This window comes from Aquarana catesbeiana, linkage group LG02, assembly GCF_042186555.1.
Source record: "Aquarana catesbeiana isolate 2022-GZ linkage group LG02, ASM4218655v1, whole genome shotgun sequence".
Lineage (NCBI taxonomy): Eukaryota > Metazoa > Chordata > Amphibia > Anura > Ranidae > Aquarana > Aquarana catesbeiana.
This window is the reverse complement of record NC_133325.1, coordinates 528,975,943-528,996,055: the sequence shown is the minus strand read 5'-3', so window position 1 is coordinate 528,996,055 and position 20,113 is coordinate 528,975,943. Positions and strand designations below refer to the sequence as shown.

General features: G+C 42.5%; 1 protein-coding gene across 2 annotated transcripts in view; it reads right to left on the bottom strand.

Moving 5' to 3' along the window:
- The window catches only part of REN (renin), a 713,915-nt gene extending 694,281 nt beyond the window's left edge, over positions 1 to 19,634 (bottom strand). The window contains exon 1 of one of the 2 annotated variants that reach the window (XM_073615843.1): positions 18,964 to 19,634. In XM_073615843.1, the coding sequence (XP_073471944.1) occupies positions 18,964 to 19,013 (50 nt within the window). In that variant the 5' untranslated portion in view covers positions 19,014 to 19,634. The remainder of the gene's footprint in view (positions 1 to 18,963) is intronic. The other variant, XM_073615842.1, reaches the window with a different exon arrangement.
- Between the last annotated feature and the right edge of the window lie 479 nt (positions 19,635 to 20,113).

Genomic DNA, 20,113 nt, shown 5'->3' with positions numbered 1-20,113 from the left:
TGCCCCAAAGGCAGCCAGCTATGTTGAGTGCATATGGCCTTGTTTGGTTCAGGAGGGGGTTGGGTGATCGCTCTTCTCACACCTTTCCTAGCTGGCCCTGTTGTATGCCCTGAAAAAGGATTTGGTTTGGATTTGTGAAGGCAGCTCACAGCCTTTTGAGAATGGAGTGGAGTGTGGAGTTCCCCTTTAAAAGCAAAAGTTAGCCCATGGAAATCTAAGGGGTTAGAGGGGGGAGACAAGAGCATTGGAGAATGTAGTGTGGAGTTCCCCTTTAAAAGCAAAAGTTAGCCCATGGAAATCTAAGGGGTTAGAGGGTGAGACAAGAGCATTGGAGAATGTAGTGTGGAGTTCCCCTTTAAAAGAAAAAGCTAGCCCAAGGAAATCATATACATTAGAGGGGGGAAGGTTAAATGCCCTTTTAGGAGGAGCTAGAGGAGCGAGAGTCATTTTACATATTTTTAACAAGGTGCATGTCACGTGTTGGCAACATAACGTGCTAACATGACCTGTGTGCAAATATCATTTAAAAAATACATTAAAGATGAACCAGCGTAAACAAAAAATTGTCAAGTTTAGAGTTGCGCCCATTCAACCCACGCAATTGCATTTGCGTTGCTTGACATTTACTAAGATTTTGGCCGCGCAGTGAACAAACACATTTTAACAATCGCAAGAGCCGATTGGGCATGCGCACTGCTTAAATTGATCTCACGCAGTTCTAAACGTACTTTCAGGTACTTTCAAGTACCTTGCAAGTTAATTTCTCATTCTATTTTGGGCATATTTGTTACTTGGGCAGTTGTTACTATACTTCCTCACATCAACCCGTATCACCCCATAATATTGGCACCTCCATCTTCTGTTAATATTGAATTGAAGATGCCGTGCGCCATGTCCATAGTGGCGCACAGATTGCATTCTCCAGTGCGCCGAGATCACTATAGTTAATGGGGATTAGCGCTCTGTTACCGGCGCAAACGTTAAGTAATGTTTGCCTATGTGTATAATTATAGTATTAATCATACGCCTCTCACCATGGCTGAGGTCAGGTCTAGACTTAGTTACCAGTTCAAATGTTGTTGTCATCGTCACATCATACTTATGAAGTGTTCCAGATTAAGCAAGGTTATTTTGTAGTACTGTACAAATGCTTACATTGAAGCATTAGCTCTCCTTATATTATCCCTCGGATTACAGGCCCCTCTACCTGCTTGAATCTCTAATGCGACGTGAGATAGCCCACTAGCAGGGCTGTGGCCCAATTTGGGATATCTGGTATTGCCTCTTTTATCAACCCTCATAGACAGCACTCACCCACACTAGAGGCTCAAAGTCTTACGACAGGCCATCTCTATCTTAGATTAGTGCCTTAGCATTGATTTTTTTAACTTACAAAAGTACTCAATTTCATTTTATTTTTACTAACATGCAGGTCATGATACTATTCCCCCCACCCCCCCCCACCCTTTTTTATTTTTCTTCCTTTTTTGACAACGAAGCCCTCTCAACTGTTTCAACCATTTCAACCCGGTTATACTGTAGTTACGCGGACCAACCTGAGTTTAGCCCTATTGGGGTATTAGTACAAACATACTTTTAGCCCCCCCCCTTATTCTCCCCCTCCATCTTGCTATGATCAAAATCTTGACAACAGGTCCCGTCCTTACCTTATGAGGTCCCCCTTGAAGCCACAGCTACTCCACATTCCTGCACACAGACCTAGTCCCCTCACAACGGATAGCAGCTCCCCGTGATCGACTCATCTAACTTACTACCTAGTTTCGTTGACCCCTTCTCTGATTTTATCCTCCCAGGTAAGACTATTGCTTCAGCCTCCAGTCCACTCTTGACCATACTACACTGTATCAAATACCCAAATTAACGAACCATCATTTCTCAATAGTACACCATGCCACCAACAGTCTAGCAAAAACCAAAGGGGTTTCCATCTACATCTCCAAACATTATCCTATATTCATTATGGACGTTCTCACAGACCAAGAGGGCAGATTTATTTTCCTAAAGGGAAACCTATTCAACAGACCAATCACATTGGCAAACCTGTACCTGTACTAATGAGAAATAAGTCACCTTTCTTAAAATGGTTGTTAACCCACTTCTATAAAATCATCTTATCCCCTCTGTACCTTAATAAGATGTGTCCCTGTGCCTTTGTTCTGTAAAAAATCTGCCGATCTGTACTGATATAAACTGCACTCCGGGCACACAGCTGATTCCTCTCCTCCTTCTCTCTCTGGCTCACAACTGCAGTGGGTGGGGCCGAGCTGTCCCGCTGATGTCAGCGGGGAGGAGGGGAAGAGAAGAGACAATCAGCTGAGTGCCTGGAGCTGCGCTCATACAAGGTACAGATCACATATTATTAAGGTCCAGAGGGGATAAGATTATTTTAAAGCATATACAGAGGAGTAGGAGCAGGGAGGGGGGCTAGGGTTGGGGAGCAAGTATGAGCAAGGAGGGGAGGGGAGGTTGAGGAGGACAGAGGACACAGACACAGGGAGAGCTCCAGGCAGGAGAGCCGCGGCTGACCTGACGGAATCGCACAAACAGACCACGGTATCAGGGGCTTAACAGCCATGATTTCATGGTCTGTTTGTAGGGGGGGAGGGTATAGCCAGACAGGATCAGCCAGGTTTCTTAGGGTATACAGGGGGCCAAATGACACAGCACAAGCACTGTGCTGTATAACATGCTTTAAGGGAACAGTATCTGGGGGGGGGGGGGGTTGTGTTAACAAATGCTTTAATTCAATAGTCCACCAGCTTACTACTTTCCAAACAGGATTTTAATAACAGGCATTTTAATAACCTCAACATACGTTTACAACCCATCTTAGACCCATCCACTGGTACTTCATCTTTACCATATAAAGGAAAGTAAATTTTCTTCTGCAAGAATTGCTTCTTCACGACTCCTGGCGAACACTAGCCCCTAAAACTCAAGACTATACATTTTTCTCTTTACCGCACACAACCGCTACTCCAGATTGGACTGTTTGTTCCTCTCTCAATCTGACATCTACTTTCTCTCGGAGGCCACCATTGAACTGCAGACCATATCCGACCACAACCCGATTACCATGACTCTAACATTTCCTAAGACATCTCAACGCACTGCACAGTGTTGTCTAGATGCCTTCCTTCTCACAGAAAAAACACATACTACAAAACTCTACCCTTGCCTACACCAGTACTTCAAAGTAAAAACTGACCCTGACATATCACCGATTTCACTGTGGGAAGCTCACAAGTGTGTGATTAGGGGAAAACTAATAGCTCTCGCTGCCACCTCCTAACATCTACAAATGAAATAGCTGACCATTTTTTGTGATATTATTCTTCTCTCTATAACATAACACCACAATCACCTACTGAACCCGCCCATTCCTCTAGACAGGTACTAATTTCTGACTTCCTCTCAAAATTCAGCCCCAACCCTCTATCCACAGAAAAATTGCAGGAATTAAATCGATCACTAACTATAGAGGAATTAACTTTCTACCTGAAACAACTCAAGCCTGGGAAAAGCCCAGGTCCCGATGGTCTTTCGGCCCCAAAACTGTCTTTAATATCCTCTCTGGTCAGCATGCAACTCGCTAGCCACCAACTCAAAAGTTCCCAACTATAGGCCCATTTCCTTACTCAACGTAGACTTGAAAATCTTTGCAAAAATACTGGCAAATCATCTATCACCTTTTATACCGACTTTAATAAACAACGATCATGTGGGCTTTATCCCTGGAAGGGAAGCCAGGGATAACACCCTAAAAGCAATAAACTTACACTACTGGCTAACCAAAACCAAGGGTGGAGGATTTTTTCTATCATTAGATATGGAGAAGGCATTCAATAGGGTTGCCTGGGACTATATGAGGGCAGTTCTGGAACACACTGGCATTCGCCAAAATATGGTGAATTTCATTCCAGCTCTTTACTCTACTCCCATCGCCAGAGTCCAAATAAATAGCAACCTATCGAATGCCTTCCATATCTCAAATGGGACCAGACAGGGTTGCCCTCTTTCGCCACTCCTGTTTGTTCTAACTCTGGAACCACTACTGCAGTGCATTAGAGCGAACCACAGCATTAAGGGGATTAAGGTCGCAGGTCGCAAACATAAATTATGCAGATGACATTCTGCTGTTTCTAACTGAACCTCAGTCAACTATCCCGAGCCTTGTGAAAGTTTTTAAACATTACAACACTCTCTCTAATCTTTAGATCAACTTCACCAAACCTTTTGCTCTTAATGTATTTCTAGCTTCCTGCAATGTGGCCTTCTGTAAAACTAAATTTCGATTTACATGGCAGAAGAGGTCCGTAACCTACCTGGGGATCCAACTCCTGGAATCTCTCGCTGACCTTTATCCTTTAAACTATCTACCCATATTAAGGGACATTCAAACGGATCTACAAAAGTGGCACAAAGGACTCCCTTCACGGTTTGAGAGAGCTGCTTTTATTAAAATGAACATACTTCCCCTTCTCCTATATCCACATTGCAAACAGTGCCTATTGAAGTGCCTAAAGCCTTCTTTGCGACATTCCACAGAATATGTACCTCTTTTCTTTGGGGGCATAAACGCCCTAGACTCAGTTTAGCCATACTTACCTTACCCAAATCAAAAGGAGACATAGGCCTGCCTGACATCTAGAAGTATTACCAGGGCTGGACTGGGACAAAAATTTGACCAGACCGATCCACTTTAATTTTGCAAACACGCACAAAAACAGTATATATACTATGCGCAATTGTGCAAAAAAAAAGTAAAAAATAAAAGTAAAAACATTCCACTGTCTTTTTGTATGAAAATGTGTTAACTGAAAATATATTTTAACTCCTCACTTACCTCTTTTATTATTTCACTTATTCTCCTCTGTATTTTTCTCCTCCTTCTCACATCACTGCGTAAAGTGGGAGGGCTAAACTTACCAACCAGCCTGCAACCAACCAAATTATCCTTTCTAACAGTATGCATTAAAAACAGGGGTTTAGTTTGTACACATTTGCAAATACACGCATAAGCTGCAGAGCCCCATCAAGGTACTCCAGTGTTTTCTGTAGTCCTAAAATGATGAGAGCCTCCACAGAGGCTCCACTTTCAACCAATAATAGGCTTACACCACAGACAATCCACAAAGTACACACCACTCTGGGCGCCACTGCTTCAGCTCTGCCCCTCCACTAAAGCTCGCTGTCAGCTGATGTCACAGAGCTGGTCCAGGGTCTGCAGGGATCATGACCAGTGGTTCAGGTGGCAATAAAACCATGGCTCAAATGCCTGCTTTTTTGCCCCCTTACTGCAAATGTAAATGAGCCCTTACATTGATTGGTGGCATAAATATTTATCAGATTAGAAATAAAAAACCTTTACGGTAACATGAGGAGGGAGAGGGAAAGTTCACCTTACTTCTATTGAGATTTATTGTGACACCACACCAGAAATTTTAGGGCTCATTCACACTAGTGGTTAGGGGGCTGTAAAACGCTATAGTTGAGCGACATATTTACCACCCCCAACTGCTACACTTTTAGATGCATAGGCAGCAGCTGCAGGTGTACACATGCTGTAGTCTTGACGTTTTATGTCATGGTAGGAAAGTTTGGCTTTTGGCAGGTGCTTCCACCCTCTGAACACAACCCATTTAAGTGAACAGGGCTGCTCTGCAATGCACAGTTGTGGCGCACTAGTGTGGGGTTCAAGGAGATAAAGCAGGCAGGGAGGATGTGATACGACACCTTCTCACCACTTGTCTAATGTTCTCTAAAGAGCAATCTAAATGTTGATTACTCTTCAGAGGGCAAAACTAGTGTGAATGGGCCGTAAGGGTTAAAGATGGAGCTAGCAGAGACAGGAAAGGGACTGTACACACAGATCTCAAAGATTCTTTTCTCCCTATCACAGAAGTCTCTGTAATAAACATGATTTTTGCTGATATAAATCAATGTATGAGGTCTGTGTGTTCTGTGTTCTGATGCTGAGGATCTAACAGCCTAGTAATTACAACATACATAACTTATAAAAGCATGTTTTCCCCTTGTCCTGTCCCCCTATGGAGAACACTGCCTGCACTAAACCACACACCTATCACTGCCTAGGCTGCTGCACAACTTGCTTCTCATAAAGTATACAGTACATTAAAAAAAAAGACTCACATGGGAGTTAGAAAGCTGAGGGGTTTGGCTTCTTCTTCTTCCTCTGGAGTTGCCTGGAATCAAAACAAGGCGGCAGGGGAAGTGGGAGGGGTTGTAGCACAGGAACAGCATGATTGGATAAGACTGAGCAGGTGATTCCAAGATCCCTCCCTCCCTATGCTGCATGGAGCACATGAATGAGATCTAGCCCTACATCTGACATGCTGTTTGCCGGTCTCTGGGCACACTGGGGTGGGCGCACCGCTGGTAGCAGGAGACCCGGGCTACAAACAGTAAATATCTTCCTGAGGTGGCTGCTAATGGGGGGTGTTATGTGGAATTTTGGGGGAGCTAAAGCACCCACCTAGTGCCACCCCTGCAAGTCATAGGCAGTACAGCAGTGCTGAACCTGCCCACTGGGAAATTACCTTCAGTAATTTCTCCAAATAACTTTTAGTGATCAATAAGGAGATGGAAGCGATGTGTCACCATCACTCCCCAATCACCCCTCTCATTTGCAAACGCGAAGACATTCGCACGCACACCCCTCCCTACTCTCTGTTTGCTACCTTCTTATCCCCCCTCTGTTACACTTCAGTTGCTCTTACATAGTCCCTGAACCTTATCTAGTTATGCCAACCTAAATCCTGGCTTCACCGAGCAAGTGGTTATATTAAAGTATTCCCACATCCTACATGAATCAATAGGATAAACTACCGAATACAACGCTGGACAGATCCCTGCCCAATGTTTCTACTTTTTGCAATTTTAGCCTCCCACCTATTAACAAATGACGGCGGCAAAGTGGTTTGATATTCCTGATCGGACGTCATATGACCCTGCAACACTGATCTAGGTAAAGAGTCTCAGACGGAGACTCTTTACCACATGATCAGCCGTGTCCAATCACGGCTGATCACAATGTAAATAGAAAGAGCCGTGATCGGCTTTTCCTCACTCGCGTCTGACAGACGCGAGTAGAGGAGAGCCGATCGGCTGCTCTCCTGACTGGGGGGGCCTGTGCTGATTGTTTATCAGCACAGCCCCCCCTCGGATCCTACCCAGGACCACCAGGGAAGCCGCCCAGGACCACCAGGGAAGCCATCCACACTGGACCACCAGGTATGCCCCTAGACCCCCAGAGAAATGCCACTGTGTGCCCAGGCAGCTGCCAATCTGTGCCCAGGCAGCTGCCAATCAGTGCCCACTTCAATGCCTACCACTGCCAGTGCCACCAGGGATGCCCATCAGTGCCGCGTATCAGTGCCCATCAGTGCCACGTATCAGTGCTCAGCAGTGCCGCCTATCAGTGCCCAGCAGTGCCGCCTATCAGTGCCCATCAGTACCCAGCAGTGCTGCTTATCAGTGCCGCCTATCAGCGCCACCCTATCACTGCCCAGCAGTGCCGCCTTTCATTGCCCATCAGTGTTGCCTATCAGTGCCCATCAGTGCCACCCAGTGCCACCCATCAGTGCCCATCAGTGCCGCCTATCAATGCCCATCAGTGCTGCATATGAGTGCCACCCATCAGTGCCGCCAACCAGTGCCCATCAGTGCCGCATATCAGTGCCCATCGTCAGTGCCCGTCAGTGCCCGCTCATTGGTGCCACCTTATCGGTGCCGCCATATCAGTGCCTGTCAGTGCTGCCTTATCAGTGCCCATCAGTGAAAGAGAAAACTTACTTATTTACATTTTTTTTTAACAGAAACAAAAGCAAAAATTTTATTTTTTTCAAAATTTTCGGTCGTTTTTTATTTGTTTAGCAAAAAATAAAAACCGCAGAGGTGATCAAATACCACCAAAAGAAAGCTCTATTTGTGGGAACAAAATGATAAAAATTTAGCTTGGGTACAGTGTTGTATGACCGCGCAATTGTCATTCAAACTGCGACAGCGCTGAAAGCTGAAAATTGGTCTGGGCAGGAAGGTGTCTAAGTGCCCTGTATTGAAGTGGTTAAAGAGTGCGATCAAGCATCCTCCCGGAATACAGTATCTGCAGGAACCTGTGGTAGGATCTCCACTTCATCCTTTGAGCTTGATATCATTTGGCCTGGTGAGCGGGCATCTGCCTACCCTCTTTGTACCTAGGACTCTTCAACATCAGGACTCCTTTGTTCTCCCCCCCCCCCCCAAGGGACAGAAACATGTGGGCAGCTACTTGACCTCATAAGATCTAAGAACTCTTTTACACTTAGAGACTGGGTTGCTAATTTGGGTATTACAGGTATATGCTAGTCAGCATTAAGTAACTGCTAAAGGGGGGGGGGGTGGCGTCAGGAGGAAGCAGGGAGTAGTACTGCTGTTTATTCTGGGAGTTACTGTGGAACCTTTGTAACAGTACCAGTTCTATTCCAACATCCTCCTCTGCTGAATCAGCTTCCACCACTACATAAGGGCCCGGCTGGTCCCATGACAACTTAACAGTGGCTTTCAAGCAGACCCTCTTGCCCAGCTGCAAGACCTTTTCATGAGCATCCAATCACCACAGCCTTCCTACTCCTTCCTACTCCTTCCATGGGGGCCTTCTCCTACAACACTCGCTGGAAGGCCTGTTGCAGCTGAGAATGAATCTTCCCTGCTGGAGCGCCCTCCAAAGTGAGTAGTGTGGAGTGAGTAGCCTCCTCACAAGATTGGTGTTGGTGCCTATCGACAAAGAGTTTTGGCTTGCCCCAGGAGGTCGCGGGCAGACAACAGCCAATGTGTCAAGTCTCTGGTTTCCCAGCCAAGGAAGTATCAAAAGTTATACTGATGGGTATGTATCCATCGTAAGGCATTTCTGGGTCCCTATGCCCCAAATCTCTAACACTATAAGTTTACACAAAGGGATATGTTTCAAATATTTGTGATAAAAATCTCAGTACAGCAACGCCACTTGAGCTCCCATATCCAGTAGAGCTTGGGTATAGATGCCTTTTACTTGCACTGGGACTATAGGGGAAGGCCCCACTAAGTTCTTTGGCAGATTTCTCACAGGTGACTCTAGTTTGTGCCCTAATCCATCTCTTTGGAAGTGGTGGAATTGATCTAACTACTCGCTCAGTGAGGTGTGCATTGATTTCCTGCCTCCGGATCTCCTTCCTTGAGGGTTTCGTTTCTTTTGCTTTCCTTGGCAAGGAAGGGAAAGGATTAACAACTGGCTTGTGTCCCCTTTTCTCCTTAAGTCTCCCCCCCCGGTGAAGGAGGGGGAAAAGCAGAAGGTGGCTTGCCCCCCTTTTCTTCTCAGATTTATTTTTTGTCTTGGAGCTCTGTCTTCCCTCGGGACTCTCACTGAGGTCCCATGAAGTTTCCCGCCGGCTTTGGGAAGAGTAACTTCTGTAAGGCCTTCAGAATGTCCGCAAGTAATTGGGAGCTGATGCCAGCCTTGGGACACTTGGCCCAAAAGTGTCCAGTCTCCCCACATCCGTAACATCTCCTCTCGCCCTTGGGAGAATTTTGGCTCCCCTTGGCGAGTTCCTTGTTCTTGAACCTTGGCTTTGGTCTCCATTGAGCTTGAGCTACCTGAGTCAGCAGTTCAGGTGGCCCCACTTCACTTACTGGCTTATTAAATAAGAAAACGTTTTATTGTGTAATTTGTAGTACATTACATGTTACATAAAAAATAAATACGCAACATAGAAGTTTGGGTCTTTCTGTCTTATCTTTATGGCCTTGTTTTGCTGTACATCAGTAAAACACCGCTGTAAAAGGGGTTCCTGTCCTTTCTGTATTTACCAGTTATGACCTAGCTAGCTGCACTTCAGAAATGCGCAGCATTTAGGGTTTGTTTGTGTCTTAATGCTTACATTTTGGCCGCACATCAGAAAACCAGACTGTGAGGACTGTTTGTCTACAGTAAGGTTCAGATTTGGTTCTCTTCCCATATTTGATACGTTGGTTTAGCTAGTCACACTCAGATACACAACATTTTTGTCTATGCTTGTGTCCTTTCTGTCTAAATCTATTGTGCTATGTCCACAATCTATGGTCTTTTTATTTGTGATATTAATAATACATGTATCACCTTTTGTATTTCAGCCTTCTCTACCATGGAAGGGCCAGGAGTTTTGGCTGCAGATGTCACATGTCAGAAAGCCTCGACCCCTTACATTCAGGGATGCCAGAGCCATTTCCAAGGGTTGAAGCCCAGTAGGGCTATGGGTCACTGGAGGAAGGCGATAATGAATCGCCCTGTTTAATAAGAACTTAGGAAGTTCTGTTCAGAGGAGTATTATGGCCTGAAGATGAAGTATACAGATGTATACCCGACCAAATAGGTTACAGCTCGGTGCATGGCCTTCATTTTGCCCTTCTAGCAAAACTAGATGTAGCAATATGAGTGTTCTACTCCTGCTATGGATGTTAATCTCCTGAGTAGGCTCTCAGGCGTAAGTAAAACTATAGATTGGGCATGCCTTAAACCCAGGGATTAAGCTTCTGTTAATCTATTTCCCCTAAGTAGGTTTCCTTCAGTCTTTGCTGACATAAAGATAAAAATGAACAAAAAAGGTTGTCTGTCAGGGGCCCCCCTTTTTTGGCAGTTTTATTTCCCGGGACAGGGTTGTGTTAAGACAGGCCCCCTTACTGATCAATGTATTGTCCTTGTCTTACAACACAGGTCTCTGATTAATCTTTTTAGTGGTTCTAAGCAGCACCTATAGGCACAACAGGTCATTGTTGTTAGATGTGTGACAGGCAACATTGATAACCTACAAGTTTAACATGTTTTCTGATTCCATCTTTAAGAGCCCACTCCACCTAGATCCTGCATCCGAAGCAGAGAAGTCAGGGACATCAGTGGAGTAGACTGGCAGATCAGCCGCATGATCTAGCTAAGATACCTTCATCAAGCATATGGAGTGAAGGTAAAGCTCACTGCAGAACCGAGGTTCGCCAAGAGGGTCTTGCAGTGGTCCCACCCTAAGGTAGGCCTGAGGTACTTGCTTATCCTCTCAGGTGTGCCGTCCTGGAAGATGACTTGAGAAAAGTACTAGTTACTTACCGGTAACTGTCTTTCTGGGAAATCTTCCAGGATGGCAGGCCTACTTCCCACCCGTTGGAGGAGGGAAAATTTTAGAACACTAGAAGGTGAGTGCCTATGAGGAATGATTTCCCTTGTGAACCAGGTTCAGGAGTTACTTCTCTACAAACTGAGGATCAAGGGGAAGGGTGGGGACTTAAAAAAGCTGTTGATTGATTGTGTTTCCTGTGGGGAGGAGCCTCTCATCTCTCAGGTGTGCCGTCCTGGAAGATTTCCCAGAAAGACAGTTACCGGTAAGTAACTAGTACTTTTTCCTGCTAGAGCAAATTGGCTCACGGGAAAAAAGTCCTGCACGCAGTATCTTTGAGGTGGTGCACCGCTCCCAAAACAGCCTGCCCATTGAAATGAATTGGCAGCGCTGCCGAAGCTCCTTCAAAGTGCTTCGGCAGTGCTGCAACACGGGTGCTTTTAACCCTTTCTTTAGCTGCTTTCGGTGGTTAAAAGCCAGTAAAGCGTGCTAGCGGAGCTTTACCGCTAATGCACCCTAGCCCCAGTGTGAAAGTAGCCCTCTTTATATTTACATTGTACTTCACTGCATTTTACATTAATTTATTCTTTAGCTCTCAGTCTGACTCTAACTTTTATTACTTGAACTTTACCTCTCTTGTGGTCTCGTTTACACCTACTTTACTGTTTGAAGCATGATCAGCAATAGAAAGGCAGTGAGACGCATTGTATCACCTCCTCACCACCTTTTTTACCCCCAAAGTACCAGACAACCACACTGCAACCATGCGTGTTGTGCACAATTGTTGGGTAGTTGCAGTTCAGCCCCATTCAAATACATGGGTCACACTCGGCAGGTTGGGTCACACTCGGCAGCAAAAGGACAGGAGCGTTAAAACACGGCCCAACTGTGGGTCTTTATTGCCCCCCATCGCAAATGTAAATGAGCTCTAATAGAAAATCTTTCAGTAACTACATACAACCCTATATAAATAGATTTCTACTCTTCATTCATAGAACAGCTGACAATAATTGTACAAATGCTACACAATTTTGAGATCATCACATGGTATTTCTGTGGTAGAAACTGACAATATAGCCACTGACATATTTCCCTAAATCAGATATTCTTCCACTTCCACTAAAATAGCTGAGAGATACATTACAGTATATGTTCAATTTAGAAAAGATCATGTGCAGCTGTTAAAAATCTCCATAGCTACACCCTCATAAATGCATCCTAATAAAAGGATCATATGGCATGTGAATATTTTTAACCAATCAAAAAAAAAAAAAGATCATGGCTGACATGCACTACACATGCTGCAACATATGGAAAGGTATCCAGTTTATGTTGCAATGTGTATAACTAGATTGTGGAATGACAGTTACAGCTTTGCTTTCAATGCAGTTTTGCTTCCAAGTAGTGATAAGCTTCAGGTTCAAGTCGGCCACTAGTTCACTTGTAGTTTGAAGAAATGGCTAACGATTAGGATTGTTAGCTGCTATAGCAACCACAGACATCCCAACCTGCAAAAACTCATTTCAGGGAGGTGGGCGAGCTGTAACCTATTTGGTCAGGTATACATCTGTATACTTCATCTTCAGGCCATAATACTCCTCTGAACAGAACTTCCTAAGTTCTTATTAAACAGGGCGATTCATTATCGCCTTCCTCCAGTGACCCATAGCCCTACTGGGCTTCAACCCTTGGAAATGGCTCTGCTACATATTGGGTGTGGCGTGCTAAAATATTGGGTGTGGTTCAAGATTAAACCATGCTACATATTGGGTGTGGCGTGGCTTAAATGGAGGTGGGCTTAAAATATTGGGTGTGGTTCAATATTAAACCATGCTACATATTGGGTGTGGCGTGGCTTAAATGGGGTGTGGTTCAAGAGTCTGCGATGACTTACAGCGGTAAGTAGTATGTGGAGGGTGGTGTCAGTAGGGCAGTGGACGGTGTCAGTAGTTCTTTATTTTTAATAAAGAAAAAATCTTGCGAGCCACAATAATCCAATACCTTAAGGGAGAACCAACTAAAATTAAATATAAATGCCCAGCTGCAAACGCAGATCACGTATTCATGACCATGCAATAAACATAAATAAAAAATTGCGCTGCGCTTAGGTGTGTGTCATTATATCCGTTCACCCTAGTGGTACCATATACACTAAATCAAAAGTGCAATGTGCAAATGATGCAGATCTGAAATCAACTCTGCATCAATATATTAAAAAAAGTGCAACAAGGTGCCATATACAATAAATCCAAAGTGCAATGTGCAAATGATGAAGGTACTGAAATCAACTTTGCATACATAAATAAATAGATAAATACAACAAACACTTATCAATGAATCAATGATATTCAATAAAAATAAAAACGTGCACTCTAAATAATAAGTCGTATACATATCACATGCAAATAATATATCATATACATATCACATGCAAAACTCCAATATGATCATATAAGTGACAGGTGATACTGAATAAAATATATATACATATAACCATATGAGTGATAAGTGATGTTTGAGACAACGGTTGTCCTTATTTGTGAAAAATCCTCCAACACAACATCACACAGCAATGTGCAGTGAAAATTCCAAAAGAAAACTTTGGTGCATAAAGTGTTTCACAGGAAAAATCCAATTGCTGAATCAAAGTGCCCAGATCATGCCGTGATGTGCCTCGGTGACCCCCAAAGTGGTTGCGCTCACCTTAGAGCGTGTGACACAGTGTTCAGCTGCGTCAATACACGCTATGGAGCCACCCCTGGGCTCAGTGATTGATAACAGATGATCTCCAAGCAGGCTCTCTATGGCTCCACAGACATCGTACCATAAAAATATAAGGACTATATAGTGTGATATCGCCAAAATACTTTATTAAAAAAACCCAATCCCCACACTGGGGTACTCATATTTTTCAGGTGCTAGTATGCACAATACAGTACAGGTCCAAATAACGCTAATCGGCGTGCTGCGGGGTATAAGAAATCCACAACCCAACTCTGTGCTGATCGCTCCGTCCTGGCCCCTCCCCTACGCGTCTTCGACACAGGGAATCACGTGTCTTCATCAGGGGGATATGATTGGACGGGCGCTCTGCAGTTTAAATACACTAACGGCGGCCATTTTCCCTGAGATCGCAGACCCATATGTATTGGGCTCCGCTCCTCTATTCACCGCACAGCAACTAACATAGGACGTTTTATCACCGCAAACCTTTCTAATTATGTTAATCCTAGGGGGAAAGATTATATTATATATAAGCACATACCCAGGATGGAGCTCGGAGGGGAAGCCAAACACCGCACAGCACTCCTATAGCCAACATTAAAAAACATAAAAACAATCTCATATGCATTGATCATCACTCTGTTTTAAAAAACTACATAAAAAATATGTTAAAAAATCTACAGTATAATGGGAGCAGTAAACCAGCTGGTTTTACTATGAGTGATACCTATGTACAGCCCTCCATCAAACCTTGTATCTCTCCTAATGGTGAAGTGAGTGGCGTATACAGGTATGTGTGGTAAACATACCCCTATACCTATAAATACACATCTTATGTAGGGAAAAAACATTATAAACTTTATATATAACTTTATATAAAAAATACATAAAAAATACATACAAAATTATATAAAAAAATTATATAAAAAAATAAAAAATATAAAAAAAAAAATATATATATATATATATATATATATATATATATATATATATATATATATATATATATATATATATAAATGAAGACCTTTAAAAAAATAGCTATATATACCTATTGTGTATCCTCAAAAGAGGGAGTACTCCCATCTTGAGTGGAGCCTATATACTTCAAAGGGGGGGGGGGTTAAGAAGAAAAACCCCAATATGTGGGACTCATAGAGTATATCCAAATAATTACATATTGAATCTATATAATAAAAACATCAGATCAACCTCAATCAAAATAAAAGTATAAAAAATAATTTTTTTTTTAAAATATAAAATAATAGAATGTTTACGGGATAGATCTAGGGTATAAAGCGGCATAAGTCAATCTCCCAGCTGACCCAAGCCAAGCTGGTATGTAAAGGAATTAGTCACATATCATACAGTATAAAGGTCAAAAATTACTCAAAAAACATGTGAGATCAAACTCTTTATTCAACCCACCAGGTGACAAAGAGCCGAGCTGGTATATCCACCAGGATTCTCGCTTGCTGATATCTCTGACATAGTTAGAGCCTCTCCAGTTTCGTTTTGGAGCTTCTAATCCCCAAAACCTCATGCCCTGCGTGCTCTGATTGTGCATATCTTTAAAATGCACATAAAGGTAATGGCTGTCAGATCCTTTGTGTATGTTCCTCACGTGTTCCTCCATACGGTCTTTTAAGGCCCTGATGGTGCGACCAATATAAAATAAGTTACAAGGACATTGAATCGCATACACCACTCCAATGGTATCGCAAGATACAAAATCCTCTATAGTGTGTGTCTGTTCTATATGGGGGTTATAGAACTCTTTGACTCTCTTGATATTAGACGGTACTCTTACACAACTATAACATCTCCCACAACCAAAGAAGCCCTTTAAGTCCCAGAACATCTTAGGCTTTGGTGGGGGTGGTTCCACTACATTGTGCACTAATCTATCGCGCAAACAGGGTGCTCTCTTATAGATGATCTTAGGTTTATCAGGTAATAGATCTCTCAAATGACAATCTTGTTTTAACACGTTCCAATATTTTTTTTAAATTCTCTCTACCTCTTTACTTTGTAAACAATAATCCAAGACTATACATGTACCATCATATTCATCATTACCCACAGTTATACTTTTATCCTTCAGCAAATCATCCCTCTTAAAATTCTTCACCAAACTTTTTTCTCTTTCTAAAAACTCTTCCTGGTAACCTTTTATCTAAAAACATTTTCTTTAATTTCTCTGTCTGAGATTCAAAATCATCTTCCCGTGTACAGTTTCTCCTCATTCTCGTAAACTGGCCTCTGGGGATATTACTAAGCCATGGTTTGTGATGGCAGCTGGTGGTGGGAATGTAGGAGTTACGATCAGTGGCTTTAAAAAAGAATCTGGTAATAATACCATTATCACACAGGTTATTCTGCTCAGTTTTCACAGGACACAGGAGCGATCTCGCTCGCTGTGTCCAATTCAGAAAAGGCAGGGGCCGGTAAATGACCGGTCCCATCCTCCGCTTGCCATCCTGACAGATCCCCACAGCTGGCGAGAGAGGAGGGAAGCCGGCTGCGGGAGATGTGGGGCGGAGGAGGAGGACAGGGAGCCGGTGAAGAAGGGGTGGTGAAGGAAATGGAGAGGGGCTGGAGGAGGAGGACAGAGAGCCGGGTGAAGGACACGGAGGGGGCTGGAGGAGAAGGACAGAGAGCCGGGTGAAGAAGGGGGGGTAAGGACCCGGAGGGGGCTGGAGGAGAAGGACAGAGAGCCGGGTGAAGAAGGGGGGGTAAGGACACGGAGGGGGCTGGAGGAGGAGGACAGAGAGCTGGGTGAAGGACAGGAGGGGAGCCGTAGAAGACACGGAGGGGGGCTGGAGGAGGGAGGATACAGGGAACAGTCAGGGATGATCGGTGCACCAGGAGGGACAGCTGTGATCACCGCTCTCCCTGTATAACTTTTTAGCTGACAGCCGCGGGAGGAAGGGAAGGGGAAGCGGATGTCAGCTATACAGGGAGATCGGTGTTCACAGCTGTCCTTCCTGCTGCACCGATCATCCCCGGCTGTGAACCAGGAGACCATCCAGGATCAGCCCTGCAGCCCGGGATATCGGGCAGCACTTGCAGGTGTCCGGGAGGCTCCCCCCAAATGCGGGAGGCTCCCGCACCTCATGGGAGACTTGAGATGTCTGCAACCAATTCCTAATCATGCACTTCCTGACCCCTGAACTGTGGTCAGGTGGCTTAGATGGGCCAATAATGTTTTTGTTTTTTTTTGTTTTTTTTGTTAGGCGATACCCACAGACTGTAAGTAAAGTTAGGTGCTGATGCTGATAGCTGAAAAAGGTCAATCGTTTATTTACATGCAGTTACAAAACAGAGTGTTGTACAGTGGTATAGCAGATTAGAAAGAAACTTCAGAGTATTTACAAGGACAGTCAAATGCTGGTGGTTATTGCTGAAATCTTCTATATTTATACTAAGCCACAGACACACAGGGTCTTGTACAGTATGCTATAGCCTATCAGAGAGAGATTTTTGAGTGTTTCAAGAGAAAATTTCTTACTAGTGCTTCTTGCTTAAAAAGTATATCTATATTGCCATTAAGTCACAGACATACTAACAGTATGTTATACAGTGGTATTGCAGATCAGGGAGAGGTTTTGTTTTCAGGGACAGATGGGTGTTGATGGTCATTGCTGAAAACATCTATATTTACATTTACAGTCACAGACAATGGGTTTGCTTTGCTAAAGACAAATAGGATGTTCCTTTTGTGGAATTTGTGATTTCCACAATTGCTGAGTTCTATCATCCAATTATACTTGAGCAAAAATATTGTTTTATTACTTGCATATGATTGGTCATTCTTTGCAAACAAAACTGGGGGAAAATTCAGAGTTGGGATCTACACAAAAAGCACAAAGCATCTGGTTATCTAAAAACATATTTTGCTTATCATTTGTAATGCAGAAGAGACATTCCTAAACAAGCTTTTAAATGTGAAATTATTCACAATGTTTTAGTGTTTTTTTTTTTAATCTGAGTGTTAGCTGAGCTAGACTATGACACACCACCTTTTGGTTCTTTTTACCAATATTGGAAAGTGATCTAATTGGTCCTTCAGTCTGTGATAAAGAGTGTGTATGTATGTATATGTATGTAGGCGGTGTGTTGTTTATGCTTAAAAGCAAATTTCTGTAAATACTTGATTACATTCTATGCAATTGTCCCAATTCTAATTTTGTAATAAATATTCCTTTTTAGTATATATTATTATATTGTGTTATGCCTATAAAGTCCATCATCCACCAATTTTCTCTTTAATTCAATTTATCGGGACGTGGTATTATATACTAAATCTCCGTATCCACAGTACCACTCTGTGGTGATACGTATTTTATTCAGAGTTGGATTTCAGTCTAAGGCCAGGTTCACACTGATACAATGCAAGTTGAATCAGTTTTGCAATGCGTTTTGAAGGAGCAGCTGCTGTGCGAGTTGATGTGGTTTAAATGCATGTCGTTCTCTCTCTCTCTCGTCAGGAACACAGCAAAGACTTAGGATATTTAAGGATTTTAAATGCAGTTACCATTGAAGTCTATAGAGCTAGAAATTGCACTGCTCCAAACTTGAAAAGGACCTTTTTTTATAATTACATCTGATTCAAACTGCAAATATGTGAATGGCTTCCTTAGAAAATCATGTAGTTTCACTTGTCATGCAATTCCATGCATTTTGGAATGCATCAGAAATCTCATCAGCTAAAGACGGGAAATATCAACTGGCTGTATTAAGTATTGTTGTTTTCCAATTGCTATTTTATTTCCTTATAATATATTAAAATCAAACTACCAGGTGATTAAGTGGACAATTATAAGACAAAACTGCTAGATTATGGTTCTAAATAACTTTGGGTACCAAAATTGATTCCTGTCCATGTGACAATATATTTTTGTAATAGCACAAATATTATCATGTCTCCATGATTACCTGTCTATATTATTCCTTATAAAAGGTTATAAAATACAGATTTGCTTTTATGCTTATTAATGTATATACTTATTTTTCTTGCCTGGAAGCAACCTCAGGTCTGCTCCTACTACTATTATTTTAGTAAATCCCCATAGAATAAAATGTTTTATTATTTTCTTACCTTTTGAGTGCATCACAGGATAGGAGGATAGTCAATAACAGTGCACGCATGATGAAGATAGTCACAGGGCTTCTTGCTTGACTGTAGTCTTGTGTTCTTGAATCACGTTTAACTGTTTTATCCAACTACAGTCTATTGTGTTCTTTTTATATCTACCATCAATAATTTCACATGCTTACTTTATCTGATAATATGATTTTTTTTTTTTTTTTTTACTGAAACTTTTCTGTATATTTAATCTTACTCCTTATCTTATCCTTAAGTAAATGCTTTACTGCCTCTGACGTTCATTTTTGTTTATCCTAACCTTTCTTTCTCTATCTGACTTTTACTACTTGAACTATTCTGCTCTGTTTATATATGGCTGTCTGGAGTTGGCCAGGTTGCTAGGATTAGGGGAATCTGGACTGTTCCAGTCTTCTCTGGGTACAAAATAGTTTAGATCTTAGTTTAACCTTTGTCATTGTAACAAAATATACATCAAATGACAACACGCATGGGAAAGCACTTAAAAAATAAATAAAACATTTTAAGAAACAGGGGAGACAGCAGGAAACAGGAAAGGTCAGACATAACACGGGAACAATATCCATCTTTAAAATCTTCAAAATATCACTCCAAAAAAGTAATGATAATAATTGTATAACTTCATCACAAAGGAATAGTTGTATTCTGTTACACAGATTCTTGAGGTAGCAGTAGCAACATAGAATCATATATAAATAGTTTTCTATTCTTGATTTATAAAGTAGCAGAGAATAATTGTACAAATGTTATATGATTTTAAACATATTTTGATATTTACTGATACATCACATACACTGAGCAAAATTATAAATGCAACACTTTGTGTTTGCCCCTTTTTCTATGTACACAAAAGGCCTATTTCTCTCAAATATTGTTCACAAATCTGTCTAAATCTGTGTTAGTGAGCTGAGATAATCCATTCACCTTTGCTGAGATAATCCATTCACCTCGCAGGAGTGGCATATCAAGATGCTGATTAGACAGCTTGATTATTGCACAGGTGTGCCTTAGGCTGGCCACAATAAAAGGCCACTTTAAAATGTGCAGTTTTACTGTATTGGGGGGGTCCAAAAACCAGTCAGTATCTGGTGTGACCACCATTTGCCTCACGCAGTGCAGCACA